Consider the following 13,503-nt stretch of genomic DNA (forward strand, 5'->3'; position numbering starts at 1 on the left):
ACGAAAACATCGTATTCATCTTACCCTGGCTTGTGCTTCCTCCAGGTGTTAAGCACAACGACTCCCAACGTTAGGTCAGATGCTCTCATCACTGGCACATGAAGCCTAACTGTACTGAAAAGAAACTGCAGTCTTCAATCCGAGAAAACTTTTTGCTCAGCATCATATCCCATTAATCATATTTATTTTTTTACGCGAAACACATTCAATTAAAATAATTTAAGTAAACGCTAAAATACTGCCGGTGTTGTCAGTCACAGCGAGTCACAGATTGTAGGCTACAAACTAGCCAATCACCGGCGGTTCAAGGTTGTAGACGAAATCAAAAAGCTTCAAACAAGACAGCTTCATACAAACCTTCAAACAACATAAATAGCTTCATGTAAACGTAAATATACGGCAGCATAACAAACAGTTAATTTGGTACACAACAACAACCACCGAGCTAGCGAAGTTCGATGTAAAACTGGGTTTCCAGCTGAGTTGGCATCACCACCGACAGAAACGCTGCAAAAACGTATAAGGAGTAGCGACAGATAGATCTTGTTGGTACACGAATGGAGAACTTTTTTGTTGCTACGAAGTTTTAAAAATGTAAGAAAATGGATCAGCAAAACTTTAGTTGGACTCCAACTAGGCTCTGCTGCAAAGTACAGTGGCTTTTCGGTTAGCACATCAGTCCTTTTTAACATCGATTCAACGTCTGCACATGTTAAAAGTGCAGACTGATTTGCTGGCTGAGCTTCTTCAAATTTGAAAACGTCTCAACAGCAGCAATCGCATACATCAAAAGTTGCCGTACATCGTTTCAACGCCAAGACGATGAAACGGTGCAAAAAAGGCAACTTAGTTAACTTACGAAGTCCGTTTTATTTCGGTTCAACTTTTTTACCGTTGTTGAATCTATGCACAAATAACAGATTTTGTTTGATTCCAACCGTTCGTGACGTCACAAAAAGCGTACAATCTGCTGCAGCGATTGCCTGAGCCAATAAAATAGGAAATTTTGCATAAAATCGACGCTGCTTTAACACAAAACGAACCGGCTGGACAAGTGATCAATTGCACCTGCAAACACCCACAGTGCATTGGAACATCAGGTTTCTCGGTGAAGCGACAGTAACCTTTGTTGAGAAGAAGCGATCTTCCTGGAGTCAGCACTACCTGACTACTCACTATAGAACAGCGAGCATTGTGTTTCGCTAACTATACCGGTGTAGCCTCCACACTAGCCATCAAGACTTTTCCAAAAACATGTGTTTCTCGGCAGTCGAGTGTAGCAAGACTTAACAGCAATAGACACGTGTTTGCCAGCAAAAAGTTGCCTTTCGTACATCGGTTTAAAATCTAGCGACGTTGAAACGACGTAAACAAGGTAGGGAACTTTTACTCGCTGGTAATCGAAGATCTGCCTTTGAAGAACGACTCCTTCAAAAAATAGTTACTGAGAAAGAGAGTGAAAGCATAGCAAAGCCACACCAGGTGACATACGAAACGATAGACTCTGGATAAATTACTAAGCAACGTAACAAAATAATTGACCCGGGTACAATGATGCTTCGACCACTCAACAGCACAGACGGAAATCTTTTTTTCAAAAGTTGTGACTTGAGAAATTCTTCGACAAACCTTTAATCAGAAAACATGCAGCGTAATCCATTCAAGAGCAAGCACCTGAGATTGTCATTGGCAGTCAACTATTTGGAGATGAAACAAGATAAATTATAATCTTCTCCGCAGCAATAAGCACAAGAAACCTCCCATACACAAGTCTCCCCCAAAACAACACAAACAATATAATGAACGTACCGGTTAACAAGTAACGCCAAATGCCCATCCTAGCTAGTAAAGGTTGTCATTTTTATATTATATCAACATTTTGTGACGTTGAAACGATGTAAAAACGACAGCTTGGGTCGCCTAGGATCACGACACAAGAAGTTGAGTCAACGTAAAATAGCAGAATCTTAAAGATGTAAAGTTGAGCGTTGAGGCTCTTAGGTCTAAAACCAGCACACTACCACTCCTGCTATGATGCCAGTCTTCCTCTGTTTGAATAGTACGACTTGCTTGATGAGGGCGTCGAAAGAGTGGAGTAATATTCCTTGAAGATCATCCGGATGAGGAAGAGATGGAAGAGGATGATGAGAGATCCGATGGAGAACCAAAATATAAATGGAAGACCTAGAAAACGTTTGCTAGTTTAGAGAGGTGACAGCATTTTTACCAACAAGTCACCACCAACTTTTCTTGCATAAGTGATCCGCGATTATCACAGGATTTTAATTTAACATAATAAAGCGAATGACATGACTACGATACACATTATAACAATACAAACATTGATAATAATTATTAAGACATCGTTTTGCCATAAATTAATCCTCATGTTGAGGGTGTGGCCTGTCTGTCGACAGCGAAGTCTTTCTCTTCACACCTCGCAGTTTCAAAATGCAAGATCGGTCATTTGCCAAAATTAAACCAAAAAATTTCGAAATTATATTGAAGTTAAAAAGTTGATGAATACAAGTTTATAAGAGAGTTTTCGTACAAAGGTGTGCTTTTTTCAGTACGTGTCTTGATTTCAAATTGAACTACTAAGTTTAAAACTACCTCCGTTCATCTTCTCGTCCATGTGCTGGGCGTGGTCCATTATTCGGTTTACGTGAAGGGTCCGTTTCAGCTCCTCCAGGTGCTTCCTGGATGAAAGATCAGAAATTCAATCTTTTGAAAACACGAACTACCTATGAAGGCTGGAATGTGTGTTTGTAAAACTGACTGGGCAGTTATAACTTTTCCTGCATTGAAGCACAAGGATTTACGTCAAACTACCCTTTATTAGATTACATATGTTGGGACCAACGGATCAAAATGTAAAATAAACGACCAAATGTAATAGACAAAAAAATAGCCTACATGGAATTTAAGGTTGTCTTTTTAAGCACACGTTAAATAAAAAACAGGGTTTCCAATTACAAAAAAAAACTCACTTGTCGTCAGATACATAAAGGATGGGAGTGTGAGGACGGGTGATGTAAACGGGAAGCAACTGTGGTTGTTTGGTGATGCGAACGGCAGGAGACATGCAGCCGGCCTCGCACATGTAGATCGGCAATGCGCTTGATTCTATTTATTAGAAAGACGGTGCGCTTGTGATAAGATGTGTTGGACTTTGAAAAGTCTCTTAATTAAAAAATAGCAATAATAATTACCCTACCAACAGCGCTTTTCCCTGAGTTTTGAAAAGAAAAATTGGAATAAAGGTATTTTGTTTTATCATCACCAGGCGTCGGCCTTCCCAGATAGCAAAACTGGTACTTTTTGCATTAATTCAACGTCTGAAGATCTTGACTCAATGTGAAAAAACACAGCTTTGCTGACTGGTTAGAGCTGAATGGAGTGGATGAAAATGCAAGAACACCTATTTTCGTGTCCACAATGTCATTGAGTGTCTTCCTAAGACAAGGTCCGTGCTTTTGGTGGGAGTTGAATCGATGTCCGCTTGAGTGTCGAGCAGACACTCTCAAGAGTCTCGAAACAGACAAGATTAATGAAAAGTGACTTTGTAGAAAATTCCATGAAAATGATGTTAAAACTTCAGTCATTCTTTGCAAGAGATGACGCATAAAACCAACTTTTGCCGATGAGTTGTGTTTGTTACATTAAATCTTCATGTTTACATTCAATTGTATTCATATTCAATTTTTACTTTTATTTTTATACTTTAAATACATTTTAAAATTCTTATCCTCCAGCGGATCAATGTACCTCGAAGGGAGACTTGGATGTGAGAAGATCCTTCCTCGTCATGGATCCTTATGTCAATCGTGTTGTTCTTGTACATGACTCCTCTGAAAGCGATCTTGTTGTGGAGAATATCGGGATCCGCATGGAGTTGCAGATCGTACCTGGTGAACTGGAGGTGACCGAAGCTGAGGACGATCGCCTGCAACATCCCTTCTGCTCCTTCACTCACTAAGTATCCACATCCGCTCTTCCTGCATTGGTACAACATTGTCTCAAAGAACAAGACGTAAAATAAGTCAAAGGTTTTTAAAGAAAATTTTTGTTTTTTATTTCACAAGAAATGTTTCAAGTTTAATTTCAACGCTCAGGAAAGGTAGGATTTTTCTTGAATTCCAACATGGAGAAAGCTTATCTTGAGACCGAGAGCCCAGTTTTTAAAAACTTGTAGGTAAAGCGGTGAAAAGGCAAGTTGCAAAGGAAATATTTTTTTAAATTATTAACTTTGAAACATCAAAAACACAATAAAAATTTCGAAGCTTTTTAATTCATATTATATTCAGTTCTACGACATTGCATGAGTTATTGACTAAACAAAACTGTACCTCAACTTCAGCGACCATACCCTTGTCAAATCCATAATCTCTTCGATACCGCTCGGCTGCTTCCACAGCGTGTTGTGCACAGTCGGGATATTGTTGTAGCAGAATTCTGGTGTCTGCAAATAAACGTCAGTCGTTGTGACTAATTGCATTCCTTTGTTTGCGTTTCACACGTGCTCAGTTCCTCAAGGCTTTTAGAGAATTTCTCTCACGTCAGGACACAAGCTAAAATTACAAATGTGTCGCTTTAAACGAATTTGAAATATCAGCATTTTCGCCAAGATAGTGCAGCTCTGTAGCAAACTACTTATCCCACATTAAGTTCAAAGTCACAGGCATGCGCGAAAATTCTAGATGTGCCAATCATCTGAGAGTAAAGCTTCCATGCCCCTCCCCTTTTCAAACCTAAACAGTTGCACCTATGAAACTTCGCCATCAAATCAACGCCATTGTTATTTTCGCAAATATTGTGTTAACTACAAGAAATCAGGAAGAAAGAGGCAGTTTTACACAGAGCACAGCTCATTCTAAACACTGAGAACATGAAACGAATATGCACAATTTATTTATACTACACACCGTAGTTTGGTATGCTGGTTGAACCGACACTACAAAGAGGTGATGGTTGAAAAAAGTAGGAAAAAAAGGGAAATTTCTTGCACCATAAAATGTTGTAAGAATGTGGTGGTGGCAGAACAAACGGTCGGTTTCCGTTTCGGTTTATGCGTAATTTCAATGATACCACTTTGACCCAATTACTTTCAAACATTTTAAGTTTATTCTACTGTACAAATAAAAACTTTTCAAAATAGCCCGATGCTCTGTCGCTGTAATCCTAGCATTTTTAGCGAGTTACCTAGTTAAGTTACCTGCAATCTTTTCATCAAATCAAATCTTTCTTTTTCAGGTATGCCTTTGTCGTGGAGCTTTGAATCCATGGTTGAAAGAACGGAATACAATGTTGAATTAACGGCCCTGTTAAAAGAAATGATTTTACAGTCACATTAACGTCTTTAGAAATAAAACTAATTGAACAGCAGGTTCAATAACATAAGACAAAGTCAAGTACGGCTAAGTAAATAAAAGATCTCTTTCTACAGCAAAGAAAACTGCCAATTGGTCCATGTCAATTGCATATCCCACGATGCAATAGGTGGACTGGCAAAGCGTAGTCTTACACGTTCCACCCATTGAACTCTTTTTCTTTATAGGTTTCTGTTTGGAAAACAAATTTTTCTAATTCAATAACACCAAAACGACTGCGAAATATGTTTTGGCATCATCGCTACACGACTTCTAAAACAATGACCTGCTAGCTGTTTTAAGAAAATATGTCCACAGGCAAAAACCTCTCTGTACTAATTAGAACAAGACATTGGAATGCAGAAATTAGGGGGGACAAATTCGATTTGTAATTTATTTCATCCAAGTGCCAATTGTCTGGCAACATACTGGAGAGTTTAAGTGAATAACCTCCCCTAGTCCCCTACTATGACTTAAATCATTTAGAAGTACATCATAACATAGTAATTTTTTTCCTATTTACTTACCAAGGAGACGGTATTCCAGGTTCATGGCTCAACGAAGTCGATATAGTGAGGCCAGTGTGTAGGATATCGCTCCATGCGTTCCTGTGTTCCTGCAGTAACTCATCGATTGACACAGAGAGGATGTTATCAGTGTATTGACTGACTTTGTCCGCGAGCTTGGTGAGCACAAGTTGACTATTTGCAGAGGTCTTCATGATATCAGAATGCATGATGACTGCAAAGAAGGGGATGCAGAATGCAGATACGCTATATGCTATACGCTATATGCTATACGCTATATGATATATGCTATACGCTATATGCTATACGCTATATGCTATATGATATATGCTATACGCTATATGCTATACGCTATATGCTATACGCTATGCAGATACCACATACGCTTTAGGATTTTAATGATATTTTAAGTCGAATAAAAACTGAGTAAGTGATTGGAGTTTTTCGCAATATACAAATGAACTGGTTGTTTGAAAGGTTATAATAAAGACTAGCTGTTTAGTTTCCATAAACCGTTTTTGAATAACATTTGTTCAAAATATTGCTACCGCAGTACTGCAACATCGATGAATGCATAATTGCGTACATTTCGCAATCAAACTACCACATGATCCATCAATTGTATTTTGCAACCCAATACACCGAAGCTATGGCGAACTACGTCTATTCTACGTACCTGCGATGGAATCGACATGAGAATATCCGTTGCGGACGTGCAGAACATTGGGAATGCTTGTTACGGCGGCCACGACTGTCATGTGTCCTTTGTCGGTTTTGACAGTAGCACCGAGGAGCCTAGCATTGGAATGGGTGTTACTATCAAATGGATTGGACATGTGGCAAAATGAACAAGCACTAGCGAGTTTTTTTTGTCGTATCCAGACTTACACACGGTGGTTGAAGATTTAGATTAAGTGGACGGGAAGGCAAGGAAGCCAATCTTCATGCTCATGAGCGGTGTCGAACCGGCGCCCTTTCGATTGCCGTTCCAACGCTCTCACCACTCGGCTATGCAGCCGACACCACTAACAATGACTGGTGAAGTAAGTACTTCATGCATTTGTCTTCTACGGCTATTGGTAACTTCTCGATTAGCGAAGACGTCGCCTGTTCAACGACATGCTGTGGTAGAGTTGTCCAGTTTCTAAACGTGTATCTGTCGTCTTTAGCAACTACACAAAGTTGCTACTTCTTCAACTGCTGGGACAACATGGCAAAAAAGTCTGCAAAGCCTACACTAACGTTTTATGTTTGGCTTAATCAGATTTCATACTTATTTACCTGTCCTACTTGTTTTTACCTAAACAGTTTAGTCTAAAGGAAAACAAAATGTAAAAGCACAACATAAATGGCATTGGCAAATACAGTAGTTTGCACAACACTTTACTGTAACGACAAACGCGACTAATTTATGGCAGTAAAAATGTGTTAGCGAGAAAAATTCAACATTTGGGAACTAAATCCAAGAATGCAAAATTAAAAATTGGAAATACTCAGAAAATTGCGACAACTAACCACCTCACCTGTACTTTATGTTCGGCTGCTTGAGTAGTTCCTTGAACACAGCTTTAGGCTTGGTAATTTCTTGGTTTAAATATACATCTTGTTTGTGTGAGGTGCTCTTTCGACCCTCCAATGTAACTTCAATGTGTTGTAAGAACACGTTCGGCCGGGAACTAAACAGAACTTGTGGTGAAAATGGGTCAGAAAAAGCGAGATTCAACGGCTCCCAATTCAATGAAGAAATACGCAGCGTTTAAAAGCAATAGATTAAAACCACTATTGCTTTTAATCACTGCATATTTCTTGATGCTTACAGTCAGTTAGCTAGTTAGGCTACCTTCAAGAAGTTGAAATTCATTGCATTTTTATAAATATTTTCACAAGCCTTAAAGCATCCGGCGGCCATGGCCGCTAAGTAGTGCTTGAATGACCGCCAGTGCAACCTCCTCAGTCGGCCAATTTGGCCGCCAGTTTCTTCTAGCTTTCCGCTGTGGGCTAGTGACTTCACATCCTAAATGGTGACATCATAACGGTATAAATGGTCAGGTTTTATGAAAGGCGGTATGCAGTTGAAACAATTTATTGAGCAGCGAGCAGTTGAAACAATTTAGGGTCGTTAGATGGTCCCGCAATACCGGATTACAATTCCGATAAAGCAGTTATTGCGTGGTACAACTATTCTATAGCAGGACGTCGCCCAGACTTCAACAACACTAAGCGATGATTTTGACATTGTTGCAAGTTTAATTCTATTTATCGTTATTTGTATTTTGGCCTCCAAGCACGCAGATTTGGCCGCCGAGAAAAAGCTCTCGGTAGGCCACGATGGCTGCCGGGAAAAAACACGAGTTTTAAGGCCTGTTTCAGATTCCTGATGAGTGCTTAAGTTAAGCCGAAAACGTTCGACTGTTAAAACTATTTGTAAATATGTAAAATATATTGTTATAATGCTCAACTCTGTTGTATTGTTGTGTCTTGCCTATCCAAATGAGTAACCTAGTTGTTGCAAACTAACAAAATACTGTCAATGCAAGCTGATTATGGTAGGTTTGGAATCCTTTACCATATACCTTACTGATTATAGTTGGAAAATGAGCGTTTTTTTAATTCGTTGTCATTTCGATTCGAAAAGCATTACAACAAAAACTATGAGAATATGTGTAAACAAACCGAATTCTGAGCTGCATAATTTTCTTATGCGCTTAAAGTCATGCATGAGCCATGCGCTCTTTAGAAGAATGATTCGCGCTACCAACTACATTTGCTTCATCTGGTTGTAAGACAGGGTGGAATTTTAACTCTAATTGGTCAAAGAACACTTGTTTGCGAAGTGGTTCGATTTTAATACATACTTTGCTTACCACAGAAATAACTTTAATCCAAAAATATAAAAAGTTTGTAAAATTAAAGCTAACCTCTTTCAGGACAAAATTTTGTGACACACTGCCAAGACTTCATTTTACATAACAGAAATTTGATGGAGAGTTCGGTTTGTTGTGCCGCAAACATATTAAACATGAAGCTATTAAATTATTTGAAAATTTAAGGAAATATCTTTTACCGGTGAGCTACCAGTGTATGGTTGACAAACACGCATCCACCAGTGAACCGTGCCAAGGAGAAACAAGTCAAATACTCGACAATCCCGTGTCGATAGTTTAACACCATAGATTCTTCCTTATGCGCGGTACCTTCCACATGTTGGAGTCGCACTGTCAGATCAAGTGGTAACCTGCGTGTAAAAAACAACTAAGCTTCTAACATGGTTATTTGGTTAAGTAGTTGAAAGTCAACCAATCGGTTATTCTCTGTGAAGATTGGAGGTAATGGTTTATTACAAGGGTGTGCAAACTCGCAATACTGGGGAGCAAGTCTTTTAGGCGCAGACAGTTAGGCGCCGGTCAAATAGGCGCGCACACTGTGGCGTCTGGATATTTAGGTGCGGAGCACTGCGGCGCCCGTTCATTTAGGTGCTATTCCTAGTAAAGTCTGCAGATTGTATAAGCTTGGCAGGTAGGGCAATGCTTTTCACAAAATGTTATATTGAACAGAAAAATATGTTGTTTTGTTAATGCGCGTGCATTTATTTGTTAGACCTTCCGTTTATTTGTTGTTAGTCATGGCTTCAGTGAGTGAAGCTGCTTTATCTGGCAATGCTTTTCACACAAAATGTTGTATTGAACAGAAAAATATGTCATGGCTTCGGTGAGTGAAGCTGCTTAAATCGGCAATGCTTTTCACACAAAATCTTATATTGAACAGAAAAATATATTGTTTTTTTAATGGGCGAATTCGGCATTTATTTGTTGTTAGTCCAGGTTTGCGTTGGCGAAAGCTTTATCAAGTTTCCGAACATGACTGAGTTCACTTTTAGTTATATAAGTCAAATAATAACTAGACTAAACATCAGTAAAAAATACCGTAGCCTATATTCAAGCAGGTGGTTGGCTTGAGTGAAGAGTAACTTAGTTTTCCATTAAAACCCCTGCTAGGTTTTGCCAAAGCTGAGCTGATACAATCTGCAGACTTTACTAGGAATAGCACTTAAATGAACGGGCGCCACAGTGCTCCGCACCTAAATATCCAGACGCCACAGTGTGTGCGCCTATTTGACCAGCGCCTAACTGTCTGCGCCTAATAGACGTGGACCCCAATACTGCCGAATGTACAATGTACAAATATCTCATAAGCATCGGGCCATAATTGACAATGATTTTGTAACCTATGTGTAATAAAATGAATTATGCAATTATCTGGTAAGTTATTGTCATTCATCATATATAATACATTTTCAAAATAATTGCAAATGCTGATAAACAACACCGCATCCGTTCTGTAAAACTGTAACTTCAGGGCAAGGAGGTCTACGGTGTATGCACAGTCAGAACAAACTTTTTAGAAATAAAATAGAGCTTTAAGGACTAACTTTAACAAATGTTCATCCACTTCGTAATCCCGGTATTTCTGGTTGTTTTCACCATCATATATCAAGTAGTAATCAGCTTTTTCATAAGTAACGACTGCACCGATTTTTCCGTTACCAATGAATGGGATTTGAACATTTTCATTTTCATGCGTATTCAATGGGAGACGATTAATGACAGCATCATAACTTCCAACATCAATCTTTGACTCCACAAGATGCCTAAAAATTGCAACACAAAACTTGAGTACTCACATGCAAGGAAAAGGTGCATGGTCTTTCAAACAATCAATAAGTTGAATTCATAAAAAAAAAATTGGAAATTGTCAGATATGAACAGCATTAGGACGTGCAAGAAAATTTACATGGCAGTGTGATCACAGGAAAGTGAACACAAACTGTATGGTGCTGATGAGTGCGAAATACTTCAACATAATGCAGATGTTCTTGAGCATAATTACGTATGTACATTTCACATACAAACTGCTGCAATGGTAAAAATACATACAAACAAAAATTGGAACTCACGTAGTCATGCATGACTGCGCTCGGCTTTCATAAGAAAATCCACTGAACATACTTTGAAAGAAATAAGGAATAACATAATATAAAAGAATGCATGTAAATAAGCCAATAAAAAAAATTCTTTTTCCCCAAACACTAGACAGCTTCCATCCATACAGCTTCTGCATAAAGGTGCCTTGACCAGCTTTCTGCATCTTGGCAGCAGCTAGCTTACTATTAAATCATTTCAAAACTTCTAAAAGAACAAAAATATACGTGTTAACTAAAATTTTAAACATAATGATAATTTGTCTACTTCATTTTGTTTAAACTGTCAGTTCACTCAGATGAAGCATTAAGCATTGAAAATAAAAACAAATTTATAAGCAAATCATACTTTGCATTAAATTAGCAGAAATATATACGAAAAAAGTAGTTCAGCCAACAAGTGTGCACAATCATAAAGAAAATACATATAAAATTTCTAATTGAATAAGCAAAATAATTACTCAAATAGATGAAACCGATTCAACTATTAATATAAGGCAATTCAACAAATAGTTTCCATGACCATATAATAAACAACCAAGAAAACGTTTAAACAGATCATCCATTGTGTAAATGTCATTAACTCCCAACTCATTGTAAGCTTTGTCGGCTGCATAGCCGAGTGGTCGATCTCTAGTACGACACTCGAAAGGGTGCCAGTTCGACACCGCTCAAGAGCATGCGGCTGTGTCTTCGGCAGGACACTTTAAGACATGCTGAAGGTGGACACAAAATTGGCTTTCTTGTCATCCCATCTACTTAATCTAAATCTTCAACCAACAGGCGTAAGCCTCAACACAACAGACACATTGAAAGCTTTATAATGAAGCTTTTAAGTAATGATACAAGTTCACCATTTTTGACTGATACTCCATTTTACATTGTAATAAGAAAATCATAAGTTAGAGGTGGAAATGACGGTTATTTTTAAGAAAACAGTAAAGTTTTGGATATCCATGAAATGCACAAGTCAAAGCAAGGCTTTCTATGAGTAAAGACATAGAAGTCCTCAATATTTTTTAATTTATGTCAGAGATGTTTTTTCTTGCCACAAATAAGCAACAAGAGCATACAGAAAATCACTGAAGTGAAAAAAAAATGCAACAACGTGAGATCTCTAAACAAAAAGGAATGCATACATTGCATATTTACGATTCTTTGCATTTTACCAACATGGTGAAATTAAATGCAAAATAGACTTAAATTGTCTGAGTGATGTTTTTTCGTTGTAATAATAATATGAGAGCATATCATTTTCTTTGGTTGTTTCAATGTAACATGATCATTACTAAGAGCACCGTACCTAACTACCTATCAAATATTTGTCATTGAAAATATATATATACCTTCTTTTAAGAGAAAATGGTGATGAAACGATACTTCTGTGTTTGAAAATCACATTTATTCTCATCAAAAAATTTATGAAAGAATGTTCTCATCACACACTTTAAAAAATGTATTAAAATATTCAAACATTATTGCATTAACATTATAAAACTATCACATGGACATATGTTAGATACACTCAGGCATAGGCGTCGATTTTTTTTTAGAAGAGAGGAATTCTGGGTGGGCAAGAGTTTTCAAACAGATTTCATTGAATGTATATGTTCGCAAATTGGTTAGTCTTTCTCACGAAGACTGCGTTTAGCGTCGCTGCAGCAATTAAGCTTTTATAGGTTTGATGTTTGCTTTCTTGCGCCTTGCGATCTTATGAGCGCTGCTAAACTAAACAAACTTCTTTTATGTTTTCCTTTGCGACCTAAAAAGCGCGTGACTCGTGACCTGTTATCTTCGGATTTGCCGCAAAATGTTCGGACAGGTGACTACAGTAACAAGTACCATCAGGGTTAAGACGCATCAACTGGAATTCGGAAAAAAGCTTCCTTTGCAACACACGACCTTCCCGAGCCGGAAGCTGATCCGGCAGCATGCTAACGTCAAATGGAGCAGGTAGAGATCCATGGCTCATGCTGTCTTCTAGAACTACCGGTGCATTGCCTGAGACATTGACTTCACCATTATCCATCCTTGAAGCACTGCTTTCTTCATCAATGTCATCTCTACGTTCATTCGTGCTGGACGTGACTTCTTCAGCGTTATCATCTCGACGCCTTTTGGAGGCTGGTTTTAAGAATGCGCGAATAGAATGATGTTTGACTTTGCTTCATGTTTAACTTTTCAATAATGAAATGACAACATCGCGCGGTGCGGCAGGGGCGCCGGAAGCGGGGGGGGGCGGATGCCCCCCTGCCCTCAATTTTTCTGTGGATGGAGGGGCAGGGGGGCAATGGTGCCCTTTTAAGGTCATGTAAGCTACTGCATATTTTGCAATGCGATATAACAATTTCCGCTATTAACTTTTAGCCTAATTATAATCTTTCATTGCTGCCTCAAAATAATATTCACGACACAAAATTCTGTATCACAGTAGGTAATTAGCCTGCATCATCACAACATAGCGTGATGCCCTCCCGTGCCATTGTTCTTTGTATACCGGACACTTGTATCATTACTCGATAGTGGATAATGAGCTGATGGATGAGCATTATTGCTATATCTTATCTTAAAACTTAAAAAAACAATTGGCCTTTCAGCAACAAAAGTGCCCTTTTTTCATAATCCTGCC

The 13,503-nt window shown here is 38.4% G+C and overlaps 1 protein-coding gene across 1 annotated transcript; it reads right to left on the reverse strand.

Moving 5' to 3' along the window:
- Window positions 1-185: 185 nt before the first annotated feature.
- On the reverse strand, window positions 186-11,078 carry LOC145771405 (uncharacterized protein KIAA2013 homolog). Its single transcript, XM_082583167.1, has 12 exons — window positions 10,851-11,078; window positions 10,326-10,544; window positions 8,961-9,131; window positions 7,420-7,572; window positions 6,573-6,691; window positions 5,897-6,110; window positions 5,216-5,321; window positions 4,350-4,462; window positions 3,769-3,998; window positions 2,991-3,126; window positions 2,614-2,699; window positions 186-2,184 (listed from the first exon to the last, which is right to left on the reverse strand). Exons 1-12 carry the CDS (start codon window positions 11,039-11,041, stop codon window positions 2,030-2,032), a joined length of 1,893 nt encoding a protein of 630 aa, XP_082439293.1. The 5' UTR covers window positions 11,042-11,078; the 3' UTR covers window positions 186-2,029.
- Between the last annotated feature and the right edge of the window lie 2,425 nt (window positions 11,079-13,503).

This window comes from Aplidium turbinatum, chromosome 5, assembly GCF_918807975.1.
Source record: "Aplidium turbinatum chromosome 5, kaAplTurb1.1, whole genome shotgun sequence".
NCBI lineage: Eukaryota > Metazoa > Chordata > Ascidiacea > Aplousobranchia > Polyclinidae > Aplidium > Aplidium turbinatum.

Excerpts from the sequence above, each read along its gene's own strand:
- LOC145771405 (XM_082583167.1), bottom strand. The coding sequence starts at position 11,041 with ATGCAGAAAGCTGGTCAAGGCACCTTTATGCAGAAGCTGTATGGATGG. Across the intron at positions 5,322-5,896 it reads CCTGGAATACCGTCTCCTTG|GGCCGTTAATTCAACATTGT; the intron begins GTAAGTAAATAG and ends TTCTTTTAACAG. Across the intron at positions 3,127-3,768 it reads CATCCAAGTCTCCCTTCGAG|AATCAAGCGCATTGCCGATC; the intron begins GTACATTGATCC and ends TCTAATAAATAG.